The sequence below is a fragment of the Haemaphysalis longicornis genome, unplaced genomic scaffold (assembly GCF_048455015.1).
Source record: "Haemaphysalis longicornis isolate Haplotype H1 unplaced genomic scaffold, Haemaphysalis longicornis Haplotype H1 scaffold_8, whole genome shotgun sequence".
NCBI lineage: Eukaryota > Metazoa > Arthropoda > Arachnida > Ixodida > Ixodidae > Haemaphysalis > Haemaphysalis longicornis.
In genome coordinates, this window is record NW_027526445.1 from 91383694 (window position 1) to 91405010 (window position 21317).

General features: G+C 47.8%; 1 protein-coding gene across 4 annotated transcripts in view; it reads right to left on the reverse strand.

Annotated features, from left to right (window-relative positions):
- Nucleotides 1-1131: 1131 nt before the first annotated feature.
- LOC144148163 (protein Skeletor, isoforms B/C-like) overlaps nucleotides 1132-21317 on the reverse strand; it is a 58552-nt gene continuing 38366 nt past the window's right edge. For 3 of the 4 annotated variants that reach the window (XR_013317984.1, XR_013317986.1, XR_013317985.1), the window contains exons 7-11: nucleotides 19294-19369; nucleotides 7763-7965; nucleotides 4102-4218; nucleotides 2807-2860; nucleotides 1132-1264 (exon numbers count right to left, since the gene is read on the reverse strand). Coding sequence is in view for 1 of the 4 variants with exons in the window: in XM_077679744.1 (XP_077535870.1) it covers nucleotides 4103-4218; nucleotides 7763-7965; nucleotides 19294-19369 (395 nt within the window). In the remaining 3 variants the exon portion in view is untranslated. The remainder of the gene's footprint in view (nucleotides 1265-2806; nucleotides 2861-4101; nucleotides 4219-7762; nucleotides 7966-19293; nucleotides 19370-21317) is intronic. The other variant, XM_077679744.1, reaches the window with a different exon arrangement.

Consider the following 21317-nt stretch of genomic DNA (forward strand, 5'->3'; position numbering starts at 1 on the left):
AGCGACCAAGGTAGGATAGCTCCAAACTCGCCTCCGCATAGGCCAACTTCAAGAAGTGGGCTGTGCTGTCGCAGTAGACCAGTTCTATGCCACGAATTACGGGATTCACTGCGTACTCTTCACCTACCATTCCGTACCGCCCTTGCAGCAATGCATCTGGTCCACCTGGTAAAGTGGCAGTGTAAGTAGCTCCCCTGTTACCCCCAGACGCAAGTGGCGTTGGTGTCTTGGTATAGTACGTCGCAAGAAGTGGTTGCCGTGTTGGTTCGCCTGCGCCGCACAGACGGGATTCTGGTGTCGTGTTATGTGCTTCCATATAGTGGCAGTGCACCCCGACTTGCTCACCTTCGCCGTACGTACCAGGATGCCCAGTGCAGGGGACTTTAATGCGCCTCATGAGGCATGGGGTTACCCTTCGTACAGTGTGGGTGGCATTGCAGTGTTAGACACACATTCACAAGTCAGTAGCTTGTGCTGCTCAATGCTCCGCAAACATCGACACGTTGCTGGGATCATCCTCGCGCGCCCCCTTATGCCATGGACCTCTCCTGGTCGACGGGCGTAAATCCTGTCTCATGGGACCGTGAGATAGACTGTTGGGGCAGTGACCACTATCCCCTACGTCTTGGTTTGACTGCAGAATCCCAATCATGCCTACTGTGCCGCTTTTGTGTGACTGACTGGGACTTGTTTAGGAGGGTGTTGGATACCTCCTACCCGGAATCCTATGCTACGCAGTGCGTGTTTTATGTGGCGTCCTTAAGGATGCAACGCGGACACCTTGGCTGACTGGTCAAGACTGGAAAATCTTGACCAGAATACAACATAATCACCTAGAATCCTGGACGTCTGCTCTCACCAAGGGATGATTTCGGCGCTGTCGCTGATGTGTCTTTTGAAACCACTACAGATTATTAGGTGTCTCCTCGGGGCAAAGTGGATTATAGCTAGCTATAGTCCACTCTGTTTCGATTAAACACCGCCATTATACGGTGCAACAAAAAAATCAACCCAGAAGTAATTGGAAGTTGCTCGGCGAGCCTGCATACGGCGGCCATATTGGCCCTTTTCGACATTGTTGCCAGTCTATATTACGAGTTTCAGTTGTGAACACAGAGGAACAGGACACAGTTGCGCAATTTAAAATTTTATATATCCATGGACGGCATCGATTTGTGCGCGTTTAAGTCCGTGATCTTGGGAGCGGTAGCCTTGCTTCCACGCTGTCGCCAGATGAAACGCTCCGCCGGCTGATCGCCGTTACCTGCGAAGACAGTTGCACATACATGCTTTAATTAACAATCCACACACGCGACACCTTCCAAAACGATGAGCGTTTGCGAAAAAGCGTCATGTGGTAAACGGGAGTCCCACTGCCGCACTTTGCTCATCACCAACACATCTCTCGTTGGTTCCTTGACAAAAACCAAGTGACAAGGCGAACTTCCTTGGTTACTTTGAACGGTGCCCGTAAAGACCTAACGGTAACGTTTTGGAGGCGCTACTTTCCTCGTTTAAGAAAGTATGCACCTTGAAAGAGCTACAGAAAACTGTCCATTGGAATTGAAGAAAAAATCCATGAACACTGTTTTTGAACAGTTAAAGAAAACTGTATGTCTGTGGGCATCGAACAAAACCTCCATGGACATTGTTTTTTTAGTTGAATACATTAAGTGGCTCGATCATTGAGTGAAAAAGCTCCCGTGCAACCGCAACAGATAAATTACGGTTGATTAGAAGAAACGCAGCTTCGATAATTAGGGCTGGGCGTAGGTTAAAATTTTAATTCCGATTAATCGGTAGGCTTTAATCGGTTAACAGGTCCATTAATCGGTTGCGTTGGCTTAGGAAGACAAAGATGAAAAACAATATTTCAATGATAATCATAGCAATGCAATATTAAAAAGCAATATCATTATGCTCCTCGGCCTGGTAAAAAGACATTTGAGATGAGGTAAGCAGATTCCCATAATGGCGCTGATGAGGGTAGGACGCTTATCGCTGCATTCGTCACTCGCGCTGTTTATAGAAACAGGAACATTGGCACTCGCCGTCATTTCAAAAATGCCTATTAATCCTGGTTTATTTACTCCTGAGTTAGTTTATGCAATGCTAAAACGGTGCTAGTTCCTGCTCGCCGTTCTTGCTACCACGTATATTTTTTAATTAAAAGTAGCCATTTTACCGTCTGTCTTGGCATACAGCTGGCAGTTTTACTCCCGATCATCTCTGAGCATATTTGCATCGTTTTCTGTTTAACGCAAGGCTGGTTATTTGAACATGAATAAGATCCGCGACACGCTTGTGCACAGTTTCAACAAAAATGTGACCCCTGTTTTATTTTGTTCACTCGACGGGAATGAATTAACCAGTAAAAAATGTGACTAATCGATTAATCGGAAGGTTAATCGACCAATCGCCCACCACGCCCCTTTTGCGCGAACAAAGCACAGCGGGGGATGGGCCGACGTGAGCATGCGACGGCCCGACGTTAGGCCTAACGTCACGTTTTGCGGTCTATATATATAATGTCGTAAACCGGTTCCAGGAGCTTGACGTGCTATGAGTGTGACGTCGCTCGGCATGTCATTAGGATCAGAGCTAAGGCTACCTAACATTAAGCATAAGATCAGGGTTAGCTGATTTTTACATTGATATGCTCCGCATGCACGCGCACGTGCACACAAACAAACAAAAAGGGCACTGTTTTTTGTTGGCTCCCCTTAAATTCCTTGGTTATTTTGTAAACGCATGTGAATACCACGCAGTATTATGGGCGACACGCCGTGAACGTGCCTATACTTGCCTTGTTGCCTCAGCAAACGTCATTCTCAGCACCTCTCTGCGCGACCAGCGCTATCTGAAACACACGCAGAGCAACAGGGGTCACTGATCACTGACGTCATTCCAACTCTCCCCAAGCAGCCACTCTTGCATGCCGCTGAACACCCCTGTACCTTGTCAGGGTTAAAGGGACACTGCAACACTTCCGATAAACGCTTTCACTCTTTCTTTCCCGTGTCGAAGCAGTGTGAAATTTGCCTGCGTAAGCACTACGTAATTTGCTCGTCGCAGCAAATGTGCCTTCCGTTTCTTCTTTGCTTTTGTGGCTTTCCTTCAAAGTGGATATGGAATTCACTCATTGCTGCAACTGAAGGAAATGCACCTTCTACTCCGAAGTGAAATTTCAGTGGTGCTCGACAGTGCAAGAGATACGTCTAAATAACAGGAATGTCTACATAGCGTTGTTACTGGGTAATTCGCTCCGCATTTCTACGGCTAATGGAACACAGGGAAACGAAAATGTGGCTAATTGTGTAACAACATTCTGATATAGTGAGTACGATTAGCTTCGCGTGAATGATGAGGCGGTAGCTGGGAGGCACACGTCCTTGCCCATGTTTACATCCAATTGTGATGGCGAATTCCCCCTCAACATTCCGCCATAATTCACGGTCAAGTACCTGTAGCTTTCCTGTACTCGCACAGTTAAGTGGTTAAGCACTCCCCCATTTATTTTATTGTATTTTTTATTTGAAAATACTGTGAGATCCTGTGACTACAATCTCAGTACTTTGGCTTATGTTACCAGCGCTTCTTCATAATGAGCCACTGTCATCAGGGGTAGCCCCAATGACCTAGGCATAATCATCACCTGTACATAGTAATCATCACCGCTTGTTTGGGTCCTTGGCCCGAGTACTGAAATAAACGGCCACGCCAAACGTCGTCTCTCAATACTTTAAAGGCCCAAATTCCAGGGCATTGAGTAACGCAGGTAACAAAATGCAGGCGTCGCAACAGAATTAGAAGGTAACATGAAATTCAGAATATATAAAAAATGGAGTACGTGATCACACGTTATATGTCAGCAAATTTATTATTAAATAAAGATAATGCACAAAAAACGTCATTACAAGTTACACATTGAAACAGTGGGGATAAACAGCATGAAGAAATAAGTATTCGAGTGAAGCGCCTACAATGCAACCTGTGCAAGTTTAGCAAACGCGGGATTTACGTTGGTAACATAACCTGTCGGTGCGGTAAGACACATTTTTTATTGCGCGAAGCAGGTGGAGATGATGATGAGAGACATACCCTAGCAGTGCCATCTGGAGACGAAGGCAACCAGGCAGGTGAGGCCCAGCAGCGACATCACCGTGAGAGGACTCATCCCGGCGCTGCCGCCCATGCCCGAGTCGCCGCCTCCTTGAACTGGATGATGAGAACAAATGCAATGTGGCACCTTCTAAATTTAGTCGCACTACGCGAATTACTCCCATGATGGGTACTCGTATCAGGCTAGTGTCACTGTCAGGCTAAGGCGCAAGACGGTGGTAGGAACGACAACAAACTTAGTAAGACATGATTACAAGAATTACTCGACAAAGGCGTGAAGAAGGAAGACTGAATGACGCTAGTACTGTGGCACTTAAGATAAGATAAGAAGTTTATTCGTCCAAATAAAATATACATGTGCATATCCAGCCAGCATAAGCCCTGAGGCTTGTGCACTTCTTAAAGGGACACTGAAGTGAATTTGTCAAGCTCCCGTTTTTGCTTGCATTGCGTAGACTGGCTCAAATTAGCACACTTTTCATCGTTTATCCGGTCGACAAATCGGTAATTATTTTACAAAGCGCGAAAGAAGAAAAACTACCATGCGCGGTTTGCGGCGGCCGCACCAACTAAGGCTGTGACGTTGAGAGGAGGGGCGCCGTGATTGGACGATGCCCAAGGTTAGCAATCACACAAGTTTCGGTTTCGGTTTCGGTTCTGTAAAACATAACCAATGGCTTTGTTGGATGGGCATTCTCAATATCTCAGTAATCATCGTACCGCGCTTCTGCCATGTTGTCGGCTGTAAAATGCACAAGATAAGCCTCCCAGGACGGCTTGTAGTCGTAGCATTCACTAGCCGATACCTACGCAGTGCATGAACGCCCTCCGCGTACCCGCAGACGCCCAAATGTCATGCGCTTTTTCCCCATATTTGGAGCTTGCCTCCCTCATGCCTGTATCGTAAAAAGCGTGTTCGCAGCAGGCCAAGGGTCTGTTCATTCTGGCCTGTGCCCACTGCCTGCAAGCAGTCGGTGCTTATGGCAACAGCACGCCAACGAGAACTCGCTAGCGCGGCACTGCCAGCCTGCGCGCGTTTTGTGAACTAGTTCGTGTAGCCATGAACGTTGTGGCCCCAAAAAAGGTGAACTCAATATAGAAAACATCGGCGGAAAACAAAAAAGTTAACTTACAAAAAAAAAAAAAGCACGTACCCGCGGGGATTCGAACTAGTGACTCACAAAACATTTGGGGTGATTTCCTAGCGCCCCAGACTGCTAGGCCACGGAGCGGGACGGGAATGCCTTGCTAATATAGGGTATATATTGTACAACCGGTTTACACTTTTATTTAGTTTTGGCATTTCAAGCCGCTTAGGTGACTATTTGTTGTACTGCGATCGTGCAGTAAGCGTCGCCCGAGTTTCCACAGTAGCTCACGCCTAGCAATTGCATTTCGTAGACGGAAAAGCGTTCGCAGATGCGTAGTCGTGCTGCTGACCGCTGTGCTTGTTCGCCCAGCGCAAAAACGTGCTTCCCGCGCCCTAGTTTTACGCTGTACGGTAAAAATATCAGTTGATTTTATTTGCTTAGTACCTATATTGACTTCGCTGACTCTTCTCCCGCCTTCAAGAGGCCTTATATTTTCCTACTGGCGTACCAGTCAGCGAAGCGTCGCATGTGCAGCGCTTGTGTGAAGCGACCTTGACTTGGAGCTAGATACAGTGTACAAACAAACCAACTAAAGAAAGACACATTCTTCCATTCACAAACGTGTCCTGGCTTCGTTTCAACTAAGCGAACGAATTGCGACCAAGCAATTTTTTTTTAACCTCCTTGATTGCGACGACCCGCCGGCGGCCGGCGGACGAAACGCTGGGCCGACTGACTCTGTCGGCCGGGGAGCCGTGCAGTAGCGCAGCCGTGGCGCAGCCAATTGCCAGCTCATCCCCTCCTGACGTCACACGAAAACGCCACAGAAAATGGGCGAGCGTAAAGAGAGGAGGACAGCGTTTTCGAATTAGTTTTTCTACTAAATAAAATCGCGTAAACGCGCCTAGAGTGGTCGAAACATGGCCTGGGGACTCCGGACTACAATTTGCGCTAGTAATCCCGCAATGTTTACATATCACTTCAGTGTCCCTTTAAGCCCTTGCTCGGCTTTCTGCCGTAAGCCTAGCTCGGCTTTCTGCCGTAACTTGCAAGCTAACTTAACCGCCACCAGTCGCCTGCTGTGCTCATTCTATGAGCGTGTTCCTCTTCACCCGACAAGGCCATGAGCTGGTGCACGGTCGCTCAAAGCGAGCAGGCTTCAATTCGAAGATTAAGGGGCTCTAATTAGCGTGAACTGGTCTGAGGCTAGTAGTCGAGCCTCTCGCGGCGGTGGTGCATGACGCCTCAAGCTCTCGCCCAATCTCCCAGCTGCAGGAAACAGAACGCCCGGTGCCTGCCGTTTTTCGCTCGGCCACCGTCAAAGCAGTCTGTCGGGTGAAACATGGTGTAGACCAAGGATGTGGTTGCAAGGTAAGAGTTTAGTTATTGCAGGAGGGGGGCGTGTAGCGAGTAGAGTTGCCACCGTCTGCTTCCTGCGCTGATTGCGTAGTTTGCAAGCAAAGTAACGGGGCGTGACGTCACTGACGGGGAATAGTTCATTGTAGTTTTAGGGGGCGTGGCCAGAAGGGATGTTTCGGTGTCAGAACAGCCACAGAAATTCCTTCGCTCCTTCCAGGTTTTTTTTCTGCCACGCAATGTGGACACGGCATTGATAAATTACAATATAAAAAACTGGAAATTAGAGCGTTGATTTTTTAACACTAATCAATCCTCAGAGCCCTGTGTGCACTTGTATTTTTAGCAGTTATTTTTAGTAGTAGCTTTAAAAAAGCCCAGTGACTTGAGAAGAAATATTGCTAAGATATTGTTTGGGTGCACACTCTTTTGGTTATTTTACGGGTGGCCTTATAACCCCTCCCTCCGAAAAATATTTCTGGCTACAGCACTGGTAGTCCTGGTTAGACTAAGGTCATGTGTCACGAGCTAAGCACACTAAATTAGAATGTCACGGCCGCAGAAGTATGCAGTTGACATGGGGAGATGGGCTAGTCATGAGAGATTGCGAAGGATGCGAAGATGGCTAAGACGATATTGTCTGTACTTGGCGAATTTCCCGTTTCCTTTTCACAGTAATGTTTCCGATCGCCAAGATGTGCGCCACATATAGTACACATGAGCGCGAGAAACACTACAAGCCAACTGCTGAACTATATACCTGATCAAGTTTTGTTTTTGTGGAGAGACAGGTTAATTGGCATAGAGTAGTATTTTCTGCGCTATTTCAGTTTCCCGGCTACAGTATGTTTCCAACGGCGGTCATTAAATGACCCGAAACATATTTGACATCTTCACAACGTGTGATTTACGAGGTGTCTTCACGCACACATTTGAAGAAATGCTGTTATATGCCAACGAAGTGCTCTTTTTTGTCATCAACGAGAACGTGTGTCATCAACGAGAACGCTCAGGGAAAACAGAAAAAAGAGCACACATTATTAAGGCCACGACTTTTTTTCCACATTTATATTAATGCGAAACTTTCTTTCGTACCCATTCTGAAAAGAAAAATGTTTTCATCCACAACGTATGTCTGGCTACTGCAGTGGCCGTGAGTGCAGTCAGGAAACACGTGGCGGGACTGTACGTACCGTTCCTCTTGGACACTTTGGACATTGGCGCGTGCACGGGAAGCTTCTCGGCCACGCTGGTGTCGACGTAGACGTCCCCGTAGCTCTCGCCGCTGCCGTCGAAGTTGTACACAGTGAACCACTTGTACTCGTTCCAGTGGTGCCCCTCCGGAAGCCTCAGCGTGATGGTCCTCGCTGGCTGGTACGCGCCAAGCCTGGAGTTCCTGCAAAGGTTAGGCGTACTCAGCGTTCGCGAAGCAAGTGGAGCCATTAAGCAAGTGAAGATACTGTCCCTTAATTACGTATCAAGCGCCGCTTCACAACACTGAACGGCACTGGCATCACTGGCAGTGTCGTGACACCCCACCGCAGCCCCAACATCATCCCTTCTTCTATATGTCGCTACCTTTCTATTATCCAACAGGAGAGCGCCAAGGGTTGGTGCTACAAATGAAGAGAAAAGAATCAGAGCACTCCCATCCTGTGAAGAGGGAAGCCAGCGAAGCTGATGCGCGGGTGGGATTTACATACAATGTTTAAGTTTAGCTATATTGGGGTTTACTATGTTGAATTATAAGGTCAGCGGCCCGATATGTACGTCGCAGACTAAGCCTGGAAACATCATCATTGGTGGGTAGGGACGACGACGTTCTATTGGTAGCGCGGCTTCGCCAATAACGCCACCGGCAAGGAGCGCGCGGCATTGCGCAATGTCAGATAGAGTGACGCCGTGTGTATCTAGCACTATACACGACTCGGGAACGAGGCGGCGGCTGTTGCGGATAGTATAAAAGGGGGGCTAAACGTATACTCCCTCCGAAGGTGGCCGTGCTTCGCTGGGCAACACGATGTGGGAAAGCCAGCGTACAAAGGCCAAGCTTTCGTCGATCCCGTTAAAGCAGGCTTAACATCTAAGCGCGAATGCATTGCCGGGAAGAGAATTTTCCAGGGACAATATAACCTGCATTTAATCAAAACATGTATGTCTTTAAACCTTCTTCTTCTTCCTTCTTTATTACATGGAAAAAAGAATAGAAGTGGTTGATGCCATGTATGAGCGCCGGCTTCTTGTCACGTAAGGTAAATGCTCTTATGAAGATACTGCAACACGGCCATAGACTTTGCACAGTTCTGCAAAGCTGAACGCTTCTGATAAAGTCAATGCAAAGTTCTTTGAGTTATGAACAGTCTTAGAGAGGAGAACAAGCTCCCGCAAAGCGCAAAAAATACACCGAAGACACCAATTTGACCATTGAAACAAGTAAGTGGATACAAGTTCAGATGGTAAGAGGAAGAAACGGGCCAGGACGAGTTCGTATAAAAATACGAATGGATTCAAAGTACAGACTACCCTCAAGAGAAGAGACGATATATAATACAGACGGAGGAGGGAAGGAAACCGAGGAGAAAATGTAGCTGCTCCCATCTGGTTTATGGTTAAATTCCCAGCTGGAGCCAGCTAAGACCAGCCAGGCCCAACTGGGAATTTAACCATAAACCAGCTGGGACCAGCTACCATTTTTTCTTGGGAACTGCACAATGACATACACTATACAAGACCTTTGTTTTTTTATGAACTTTCCCATACGCTGAACACACGCAGTAAATTTTTTTCCGCGGTGCGATAACCTGGGATTTTAACCAAAAACAGCTTCACTGAAATAAAGCATGGCAGAATTTTACCCTGTGTTTCACACGAAATACTGGAAGGCACAGCCACAACACGAGCCGAAAGGCGAGCTCCCGTACACAAGACGGTATCCAGCAGTAGCCGCGGGCACCCGGACGCGTGATTCCAAACACTTGGCTGCACAGAGCACTTACGTGACATGTGTGATGTCCCTGCGTGCGCTATTCTTTTGAGCGCATGCTAAAACAAGCCCCCCGTTCGCTCTATGTGGCCTCAACGTAAAGGGACCAGTACTGATGCTGAAGGTTTTGGTTCGAGCCCCAGCAGGACTATCTCTTCGTTTTTTTTTTCCATTGCCTAACTTTTTTTCTAAATTTCTAAACTCAAATCTACAGGTTGTTTTTGTTAATAATAGTGATTTGGTATGTTTTAGGTCGCTTTAGGTTTGGGGCGCAGCCAAAGACGACGTTTAATTACCGTTCTGCATCGCGCAAACAGACGTGTCCCGTGGGTGCCCTGTGAAGCGAAGCTTTTGGAAATACGCCACCCGGACAACGTTTGAAGATGCCGGTGCTTTGTCACCGAGGTTGCTGGCGCAAGCAAGCACGCCTAACTGCGAGTGTGCGTGCATGTCACCGCCCATTCTGTCGCCCTCAGCGGCCGTTTTGCGACTGGTTTAAGACAAACTTAATATTTAGCTCATTTACAGCGGTATCATAAAACGATATTGCGAAATAGCACCGTTCGATAATGAGGTGGAATTTCGTAAGTATCAGCAACGTTTTAAGTCGGCGCCGCGCACGGCGGAATTCAACGACAAAATTAAATGCACTTCTAGCCAATGAAGCGGCCTCGCAGCCGTCGGAAGGTTTTCTTTGAAACCTGGCGGAAATTGTTTTTTCAGTGTCGGTACCACTTGTACAGTAAAGAAAGACCGTAGGAGAACAGAGCAGTTACTATATCAGGCGTAGCCTTCAGCTAATCACAACATTTTTTGCGCGAATTAATAGACAAATAAAAGTTGAGAAAAGCTGCTATAAAGGCGCGGAGAAATGAATACATTAATATACGCGCAGGACGGGTCATGTCACGTAGGGTCTCTAACCAGAAATGGAAAAAGAAGTGCCAGCAAATAAGGCAGCCCGCACTGCTTGCGCCAAAGAAATTTATCTCCTTAGAAGGAGACAAACTTTTGTGTGCAATTGTATTGATTACTTGATACCTTTTGATATTTTCTGCCTGCTTTCTTATGAGGTATCGCACGAGCGTGCCAATAGTTTCCGTATCAGCAACTTCTCCATTCACAGCGCTCGTCCTGCGGTCTCGTTCCGTTCCGTAAGTGTTTTTGGCGCTGTTTCTCGAACACGCACCGTAGCGATAACGGTTACTCGCCACATTAGCACGCCTAACAAGTTTTCCAGCCTCCGGATTCTTTGTTGTTCCCGCAACTGTCGTTATCGCCCTCGTTCATGGATGAAGGCCAACAAGCCGCCACGCCCACTCTCGCGGTCTACACAGCCTCGCCCCGTCGGGTCACCTCGTCAGACAAGTCTCCACGCACGAGACGGCATCCAGACAGCCGCAGGTAGGTCGGTGCAGTGCAGCGCCCATGGAATGTTTTCCACTGGTGCGGGTGAGGATGTCGGAAAAACTTTCCGTGAGCGACCGGAGGCCGCTTTCGCTGTTCCGTTATTGCACTGGCGGTGTTGCCCACATCGAAAACATACGCCCATTTTGCGCGTAGTTTCTCCTTGGGCGGTATTTTGTGCGTACGCCCTGTTGTACATGCCGTACCTTAAAGCGCCTTGATTAGCCTTAACAGATATGCAAACGCGTAAATGTAACACGCACGTAAATATACCCAAGACGCTCGAAACATTGTGTGTTTTCTGCTCCAAGTATTTGTCACTTTGTGAAATCTTCAAGGTACCTTTGCCGCAGGGAGGAAATTTTGAGCGTTGTTCATTCTTTTTGTTAATTTCACGCCAGTTGCTTCGTCCGCTTCAAGAAAGCTCAGTGTGAAACTACAGCGCCTGTTTAAAGGGACGCGAAATGGACATTTTTTTTTATAAGTGATAGTATTATCTTTGGGTACCTAAGTCAAAAATTTGGGTCTGTCTCTCTGTTTGTCTGTGTGTATGCCTCTCAATTTAGCCACCCGGCCAAAAGAAAAAGGAATTCTCAAACCAGATTTATGCAGCAGATACTTCCAAAACTACTAAATCTGCTTGCATACTTTATTCGTGGCAACATTGTTTGAGCAAAAGGAAAACATTACGCATATGTGAAGCAAAACGAAAATTCATAATTTAAACTAGAGGCTTTATTTTAATTCAAAATAGGCCTGTTTTTTATTTTTGCGATAGCAAATTAACAAGAGGCGCCGAAAACGAAGTTTTGTCTTACTCTACAAAAAGGGGCCGCGCTATAGCCTAGACCTGGAGGCGTCATTCCAAGCGCAACTGTAACGGACGGTGTCAACAGACGGCACGAAAGCAGTCTGAACGCCCAAAATCGAATTGACTGGAGCGACCCTCCACCTTGTTAATCGTGAAACGAGCGAGACGGATGGGGGAGGACGTGATAGGTGGGCGGGTGAACTAAAAGGGGCATTTAACGCCATTCACGACGAAGTAAGCAGATACGCGGCCAGTTTTTTAAACGGGCCAAGTCGCATTACCGCCCCAGGACGCGGTGATTTTTCAGGCAGGCTGGCTATTTATACATTTCAACGAGGTGGTTCGGAGCCATCGGCGGGGCAAATGGGGGAAGATAAACCACTTTGAAGCGAGATAAAAGGGCACTTCCTGTTCCTCTTGTCTCCCATCTCCTCCGCGTCGTCGGAAGGGCGCAGTCAAAGCAAGGAGAAAACGAGCACAGGAGGAGGCCTCTCTGCTAAACTCTTTCTTCTTTGAGTACACCACAATACGGACACAAAAAAAGCATCCGGCCAGGCGAGTTTAGCAATTCACGCAGCGTAATCATCTTCGCGCGTAGTGTAGTTTCACTGTGGGTAAACATGCCTGCCTGATTCTACATCAAGTGATCGTCCTATACAACCAGTACCTGAAATTGACTAAAGGGTCCGTCGAGCCATACCCTGCATCCGGCATAAGTGCTTGTCCGTGTCATTTCTTGTCGCCCCCTGTTTAACCGTGGGGCTTTCCACGTCCTGCTATTGGTACCAATAGTAGCCAGAGCTTGTATTACTCACGACAAAGGAGTCTTTATATAACCCGCCGCGGTAGATCAAAGCCTCAGCCACAAGGACACGGTGTTTTGATTCCGTGCCGAGGCCGCGGTATTTATTTGTTGTGTGGTGAGGCGAACACCAAGCAATTACGCCAGCTTCACGGCCTTAACATAATGACCGCTACCATTAACAAAGCTGCCTGGCGTTCTCTAATCGCAGGGCTAAGGTTCATAGAACTTCTGGAAGCCAACAGATCAATTTCAATTGGCACCAACTCATTTTTGCCGTGTTCCGCTGCTCGCGCCATCACACGGAACATTTTTTTTTTTCACTTTTCAACTTGGAATGCTGCCACAAGGGGGCGCCGCTGGCGCTTGTTGTTTTCTCGCGGCGAACTTATTTATTTGCTGTAGCAAAAGCCCCAGAGGGATATATTTTTAATAAAAGAACAATGCAGATATCACTTAAGTAGAGATGTCTTACCTCAAATATGCTAAATGGCTTTCTTTTTTCTCAACAGTGCTCGTAGAAGCGTTGCCACGAAATTTTGTAGTTTGGAAAAACTTTCCCTATATGAGCGTCTCGGTCAAGAATTCTGGTAAGTTGCTGCACATGTGCTTGGCGCTTGCTGTTCGCCTCTGTAGGTTATAGCCTCTCCTCGTCACTGCGACAGCATTACCATATTTTGTCCCATGAAAGTTTTGACCAAGCCCAACTTCGCTGTTAAAAACTTTGTGCGTACAAATTTTCGAAGCAGGTGAGTCTCCCTTTGAGACACGATTCATAGCCCAGGTGTGGTGAGGATAAAAGCTCGACTTGTGAGTAAAGGTGTGGCAGGTTGTGAGAGATTGAAATGTAAGTACAACAGATACAACAGATGGCCTGTTTAGTCGTCTAATTTCACGCGAATAAAAAATAGAACGTGACAAGTGCAGCACCTGTAAGGTTGTGGGCCACGCGATGAGCAACAAGAAAGACGAATATTTCAACTACACCTGAAATTGACCGGTGAAGCGACAGCCAACAAAACACGAACTGCGTGATGAGGGCGAATGAAGTGCCACGATATATTGAAAAGGGGAAGCCAAGCGTTTTTACGGTACCATGCAGTGCCCCAATAAATCGCAGGTCTTTGACAAAGGCATACACATAAGATGTAACGAGCAGTGGGAGGCCGCATCGCTCAGCTCTCCTCGCGGGATGCAGGCTGCTATCATCCAACTGGCAAGGATACCGCCATGGACCATGGGTTGCTGACCGACTGCCGTCTGATGGGACGAAGACATCGGACATTCCCTATCGGTGCATTTGTCTTTAAAATGAATGACAACAATGCTTGTTCTCTCTCTCTCTCCGTCCCCCTCTCTCTCTCGAACTCTTTCTCTCTCTCTCTCCGTCCCCCTTTTTATCTCTCTCTCTCTCTGACCCTCTCTATCTCCATCTCCCTTATTCTCACTCTCTCTCTCTGTCCCTCTCCGTCCCTCTCTCTCTCATTCTCTCTCTGTGTCCATCTCTCTCTCATTCTCTCTCTATGTCCATCTCTCTCTCATCCTCTCTCATCCTATCTCTCTCTCTCTCTCTCTCTCTCTCCGGCGCACGTTAACGAGCCCCACGTGGTCTGTATTATTCCGCAGCCCTCCACTACGGCGCATATCATCGCATGTTAAACATCTATCAATCTCTCTCTAGTGGTCAGGCGAGTTTGATGAGCGAATGATCGCTTTACGACGAATAGCAAGAAGTTTCAGATTTTTTTCACTTTCTTAGCGCGTCACATTATGGTCAGTCCAGCAGCTTATAACTACAAATCCCCCTTACGCTTTGCTGATTTTGAACACCGGTCTGTTTAAGTTATGCCGCATTTCGAAAAGTGGCTTGGGAATAATACCATCGTTTTGCTTTCGTTTTCACACAAAAATGTTTTATGCCGGGGTACACAAACCTCACCGACGTCATATCCGTCACGGTAACGACATCACCAGAAAAAGTTCCATACGCCCGGCGGCGCCAGGATTCGAGCCCACGATCCCTCAGGCCGCAACGGGAAGTGTGAAGCGCTCTACCGACTGAGCCGCCATCAAGTCATGCCCTGGTAGCGGTACGAACGCGCCTTATGTCCTTCCCTCTAACTTGTCCATTCAGATGGTTCTGCCGTCTACGAGAGGGGAAGCGAAGTAGTGCGTCATTGACGCTAACGAGCGCCGATAGTTGGCGCCTCGATAGGGCAGCATGTAGCAGCAGAAGCTGCTGTGTTTACCCCTGTCCGCCGCCTATGTGAAACGCCGCACAGCTTGTGGAACAACGCCGCCGCCGCGTTCCACAAGCTGAGCTCGTCGCAACGCAAGCGTCTGGCGTACACGCCACGGAGCACGACCAATGTGGTCGTACCTTTGCCTAAGCGACCCGCCAGCAGGACGTCGCTCGCCAAGCACACCCACGAGACTGCTGCCGACCCACAAATCATGCTCCTTTCGCTGTGACGTACTGTGACTTAACCAAACGATTCGCCCTCAGTCCCTTAGGATTCGTTCGCACGGCTTGCGAGCGCCTGGAATTTCAATCGAATTTACGCGATGCTCCGGCGCGTGTAATGCAGTGTCTAATGTTGATGCGTCTAACGGTGCCATATATACCAACGAAATATAAAACAGCGACGTGAAAGTTCATATCTACGTACAATAAACATTCAAATGCTCCTGCGAAGGAACATTTCCCTTCGGTGTTTTACAGATTCCGATGAAAGAAGGATCAACCACATTTTTTTTCTGTTTCAATCACCCGAGAACGAAAAACTCGATCATAATGGAACGGACCAGGCAGGCAGGCAGCAATGAGTCCCACTTGCTCTCTCAAATCAGTTGCGTGCATGCACAAGTGAGGCAAAGTCAAGGTACCGATACTTTATGGGCTTCATGCGAATCAATGGGAGGTGGCGCATAAAAGTGACGAATAGACGAGTATCCACGATCTATTCACTCCTTTCAACTTGGAAGTGTGGGTTCCAAAGCCCCAGAATTTGTTAGGAGCCATACACAAAGCACCGTAAACTAATCACGTCAACATTCGATCGATCGATCTACGGATCAATCAATCAATCAATCAATCAATCAATCAATCAATCAATCAATCAATCAATCAATCAATCAATCAATCAATCAATCAATCAATCAATCAATCAATCAATCAATCAATCAATCAATCAATCAATTAAGCAATAATACCCGATTACGCACCAGACGTGGCTGTATACTGCTTTGAAACCCAGGGTAAGTCGTGTACAACTTAAGAACGGCAACGCAAGTTTCCTCTGTGCCTCGTCAACGCAGCCGGACGTTACTCCTCGCGGCGCAAGTAGTGCGTTACTGGGGAAATTTTTAACATGGCACGGGCCGTTTCCGTGATTCTTTGGACTTGATATGCTTATAAACTACTGCATTGACGACAAACTACGTGAGAAAAGGCAGACGATATCGCGCATTCATAGCAACCTCCTTTCAAAACGCACGCGCCCGTTGTAATCTGGGTCCATCGCTCGGGCGGGGGGATACCGTACATGAGCTAGTGCCGTTCGTAACTTGTTCCCGAGCATAGTGCTGTTTCTTTATATTTTTATAATCAAATGTACGGGGATCTGGTCCTGATACAGCTGACCTAGTTACATCACCTGTTGGTTTCTGTGTGGTGAAAGGACGCACGACTGGCGCTCCTACTCGCATTTTTACGAGCAGTACACCTCGCTTCAACTTCCTGGGAATACTGGGTCGTTGCTACCACCACATCCGGCAGCGGAGGTTCGAGTTCCTCAATTGCCAAACATTAGGGGCATGGTTCGCTTCCATGAGCATCCGCAACGCGGAACGCGCCCACCGGACGATGACGTTTTATATTCCACGCCAGGCTACGAGTGCGCCCAAAATAAGGAAATGAGGATTCAAAATAAAGTTGATCTCTCTTCCTTGATCTATGTCATTGGTTTGGGTGTTGGTAGACAGAGTTCCCGCATTATATGTGAAGGCCACCTTTTTGTAGGGACCATGATAAAAATATTGTTTGGTTCATTAAAACTACAGATTTACACAATAAAACTTATACCAACCTTAAGTAAAAATCGAAACAATTAGGCTAATGTGAAAAATGAGCTCAGCTTCAGTGACCTCACGTCGCGACCGGCTATACTAACAGCTAAGCTGCCTGGCATTCCATAATGGCAATGCTAAGCTTCATAGAACTTCTGAGCAGATCGATTCTCCTTCGTGCCAATTTAATTTTGCTGTGCTCCACTGCTGGCGCCATCTACTGGAAGCTTGTGTTAGTTTAGAACTTGGAACACTGCCACCAGGAGGCGCCTCGAGTGCGTTGCTTTTTTTTCACGGCATGACTTTTATTCGCTTTCGCAAAAATCGAGCAACCATGTATATTAATTAAAATAATAATATAAAAATCACTCCTGTATTATTGTCCTGCCTCAAATGTATTTAATTTTTTCTTTCTGCCCAACAATGTTGACAAGTATAAACATTGCCACCAGACCTAGTAGTTTAGAAAACCTTTGCTCATATAAAAGTGTCGCGTTCAAGCGTTCCTTTACCTTGCATGTGTGCTTGGCGCTTGCTTTCTTCCTCGCTAGGCTATGCCATCTCCACATCGCTGCGACATCATTACCACATTTCGTCCTACGGATGCCCCAACCGAGATGACGTAGTGCCGTCTCATCAGCCACTCTATCGGCTGGTGATCAGCCTTATGACTTTAAAAGGGCCCTGGAACACTTTTTTCAACTCTTTTTGACAAAACGTAGTCACCCAACACAACCAGTACTTAGATTAGGGGTCGCAAAATACTTAAGCCAGAAATTACTGCTCTGTGCCCATCAGATAGCTTGTAAGCCCCTGGAGGTACTACTTTACAAATTTATACAGACTCCACGGTGGCCATACGTAATTTACGTCGAGTGAATAACAACTCGGCTATCTCGAGGGACATTCATGACATACTGGATACGCACCCCTGCCCTCTGCGGCTCTCGTGGGTCCGGCGAAATACGCTTCCCACTCACATTGCGGCGGATGGTGCCTGCCACACTGCATTTGTTCCACGACCATTGCCTTTACTGACATTAGATACCCCAGGACAGTTTTTACAAAGGAAAGAAGATCTTCGTCGCGCCACACGAGCTCTAATTCCACCGTGTGGAACGGACCTCCCTAGCCGACTCGCTCGCTGGGAGGAGGTCTTGCTGCGAAGACTTCGTGTTGGTGTAGCCCTCTCTCCCGCTGTTACCCGGGAGTGGCCACCACGCTACCATGCCCCGTTCGACCAGAGCTGCCCCTTCTGCACGGCTCCTGCCGAAGATGCCGACACAGAACATTTGCTGTGGACGTGCCCTTCATTGCAAGCGGCCAGAACACGACACCTTCGAGGCACAGGCCTCCACCCTGGCAGACCACCTGACCTCCATCGGTGGATATCGGGACCCCACCACCGCTCCCTCCTTGCGTTTGTTCGCGAAACGGGAGTTAACCTATACTTGTAGCATAGTATTTATGCCAACGGGCATACTGTCGCAAAAAAAAAAAAAGCTTGTAAACTCGCTCAAAATATTTTTCTCTCTTTTCCGGTCTTGACGTTCTTCCACGGTTCGAATTGCGTCACTAAGGCCTGTTGGCCGGTTCTTCAGTTGCAGCAATGAACGATTTTTTATAGCAGCTTTAAAAAAAGCCACAAAAACAAAGCAGAAACGGAAGGCGTATCAGGTGCGACGACCAAATCCCGCAGTGCTACTCCGTGCTGGCGATAACTGTAGCTTTCGCAGTGGGTCCAGACGCGAAGGAAAGAATGAAAGCTCTTATCGAAAGTGTTGCAGGGTCCCTTAAGGCTGACTTTATCAAACTTATGACGTCGGAGGAACTTGTGCGGTTGACGGCAGCCAATCAAAGTCGCCACCAAGAAACATGACTGTGCGATTGCAGTGGTGCCCTCAGTTCCATTTGGTCGGGCCGCTTCAATGCTAACGTGCAGCTAATACACCAATGTTGGGTCACAGATTAAATCGTACCCACCGAAATTTCACAAAAGTGTTCAAAACAGAACAAAACCGTTCCGGGCGGCACTGGAGTTGAGTAAGTTGCCAATGGCGAGTTCTTTCCTCCAATAAGACAAGGTTGCATGTGGTCACTATGGACTTTTTAGGCTGGTAACTGCAACACTGCATGCTCTCTCCCACACTTCATCATCGTCATCAGCCTGTCTAAGCCCACTGCAGGGCAAAGGCATCTCCCATGAATCCGCAACTATCTCAGTCCTGTGCTAACTGCGACCAAATTATTCCCGCAAACTCACTGACGTCATCTGCCCGTCTAACTTTCTGCCGCCTCCTGCCACGTGCGCCTTTTTAGGGATCCACTCTGATGCCCTTAATGACCAACGGTTATCGTGCCTTGGCATTGCATGCCATACCGATTTATTCTTAATTTCTACTATTATGTCCTTAACACGCGTTTGTTCCCTGGCCCACTCCGCTCTCTTGTCCCGTAACGTTACACCTACCATCTTCCGTTTCATTGCTGGTTGAGTCCCACACTTGCTGTTGTTTAATTCCACAAGGAGGAAACCAGATTCGGACGTTCATAAACATACCTGGACTGATGAACCAAGGTACCTGTCTTCCCACCTTTGGTTCAAACGAAAGGTTTCGAGAGCCCAAGGTGCACCCAGCCAAATCATGCTCACCTGCCGTTCTCGTCTGCGAGCTTGGTGAGCCTGTCCTTGGAGTCGTCCCTGTTGGCTCCCACCGCGAAGTAGACGTCTGCCAAAGAAAGCAAGTCACCGCTTAGCGCGAAGCTCTCTACGGACGTCCACTACTGTGTTGGCACGCTTCATGTTCGGCTACGTACAAGACGAAAAAAAAAGGCAGGAAACAACGGTTGTTTTGTTATTACACCCCTCTGTGAGACACAAGTGTCATGAGAGTAAATAAAAGAATTAGTGATGCGGTAAAATAGTACGACCTGTATTTCGTTACCGTTCTGATTCCAATGGGGTCCGAGTTAACCTGGTGACCAGAAGGTATGACGGCTGTTACGAATCGAATGCTGTGCGTGCTCATCCACTGAAACAGCGCGCAGGCTTCAGTAGCGCTCAGCGCCCCGACGCGCCGTCTTGCTTTCCCTCGAAGCCTCATTGAAGTGACGCGAAGACCTCCTAAAGAACTGAACCGTGCAGGTCGGTACATGCTGAGGCTCTCATGCGACATCGAGAATGCGGCAAGGCCCGAACGACCCTGCGCATACGCGGTCTTGCCGTGGCGGCTGTTGAGGCGTCATGGCCACCTCGACTCCGCGAGAGTGCTTTTGCTTGTATGCTTTTGACTCGGCTTCGAACGTGTCGGCACTTATTTTAAGCGTTTCTTTGGAGACAAAGCTCTCTTTCTGACCAGCCACCCAGTCATCTTTAGCTCCGCGGAGTACGTTTCTCTGCCCATTCGAGTTATGATGTTTTGAGCGCACCAGTGAACCTGTACCGTCGCTTTTAGCTACTCGCGATGTATTAATCAATTTAAGTTTGGGCATTGGCCTCTTGGTCATCCGAACGGAGGCAGATATATGCTGCACGCAGCCGCTCATCAACCCCGCTGACACAACAGGAGGGTTCGTAGTCACACGCCTTCCCCGTGCAACACGGCATAAGCGACCGCGACCGCGATTGAGGCATGAGGATATCGTACATGAAGCGCAGTGTACCCACTTCTGCGCATGATAAGGGTATCAGCCAAATTATAAGTGCGAATCTTAGCAGTGTGCTTAAAAGTACTTTCTTTTTTTTTTTTTTTTGTCTAATTGCACAGAGGGAACGGCCGTGTACAACCGAGAGGAAAGGTTTCGAACACATTAGAACACCAGTTTCCAATTATTTATTTTCACCATTGGAGCTGAAATCCCTTGCTGCGCTTTGTGGTTGTTATCACCACAAGTATCCTAAGCACAGCCACATTAGCTGCCGCGCTGTCACGCGAAAGGGAAATTGCCCTTCACTGTGTCTCGCATGGTCCGTAAACTTCTGATCATAACTCTTCGGCAATGCACTGTTACCCTTATTCGCGGTGTAGTTCCATACGGGGAACAATTTTTAGGCTCTGCGTCATGCTTTAGTTCCACCCTACTTCTTTAAGTAATTCCGAAGCGAGATCGAAATGAAAATTATTTTTTGTGAGCGTCCGTGTCGCTCGTCCCTGTGACTTAATAATGCGTGCTTTTTCCTGCGGCTTCAAGTTCTTTGCAACGCAGTAGTGCCAGAAACGCTTCCGAATTCCAGCTTATTGTGGTGTGCGTCGCAAGGCTTCACCGAACCTCGGTGAAGCCTTCACCGAACCTCGGTTTTAGACCTCGGAATACTGTGCTTGACGATGTCGGGGAGCTTTAGGTACACTACCAGAAGTCCGGATTTTGGTATCGGTCCCATTTAGCCTCGGTAAAAACCAACGTAATTTTACTCGAACATCGTCTAAGGAGCGGTACCACCGGAGTTTTGTATCTGCTAGTTTATTGGCGTTGAGATGTTTGAGTGGCACCGCCTGGCTCTGACGTAGGCTTAGGGACTCGCGCCGCTGTCGTCTGCTACATTCCGGTTGTGACGTGCAGCAGTGCCTGTAATAGAAATCGCCCGCTTTTATGCTTCAGTCTATTAAAAAGGGCATTTCTAGTAATTCCATTATTTTGCCAGCCTCTGACGTAACAATTTCAGGCTGTATCCCCCAC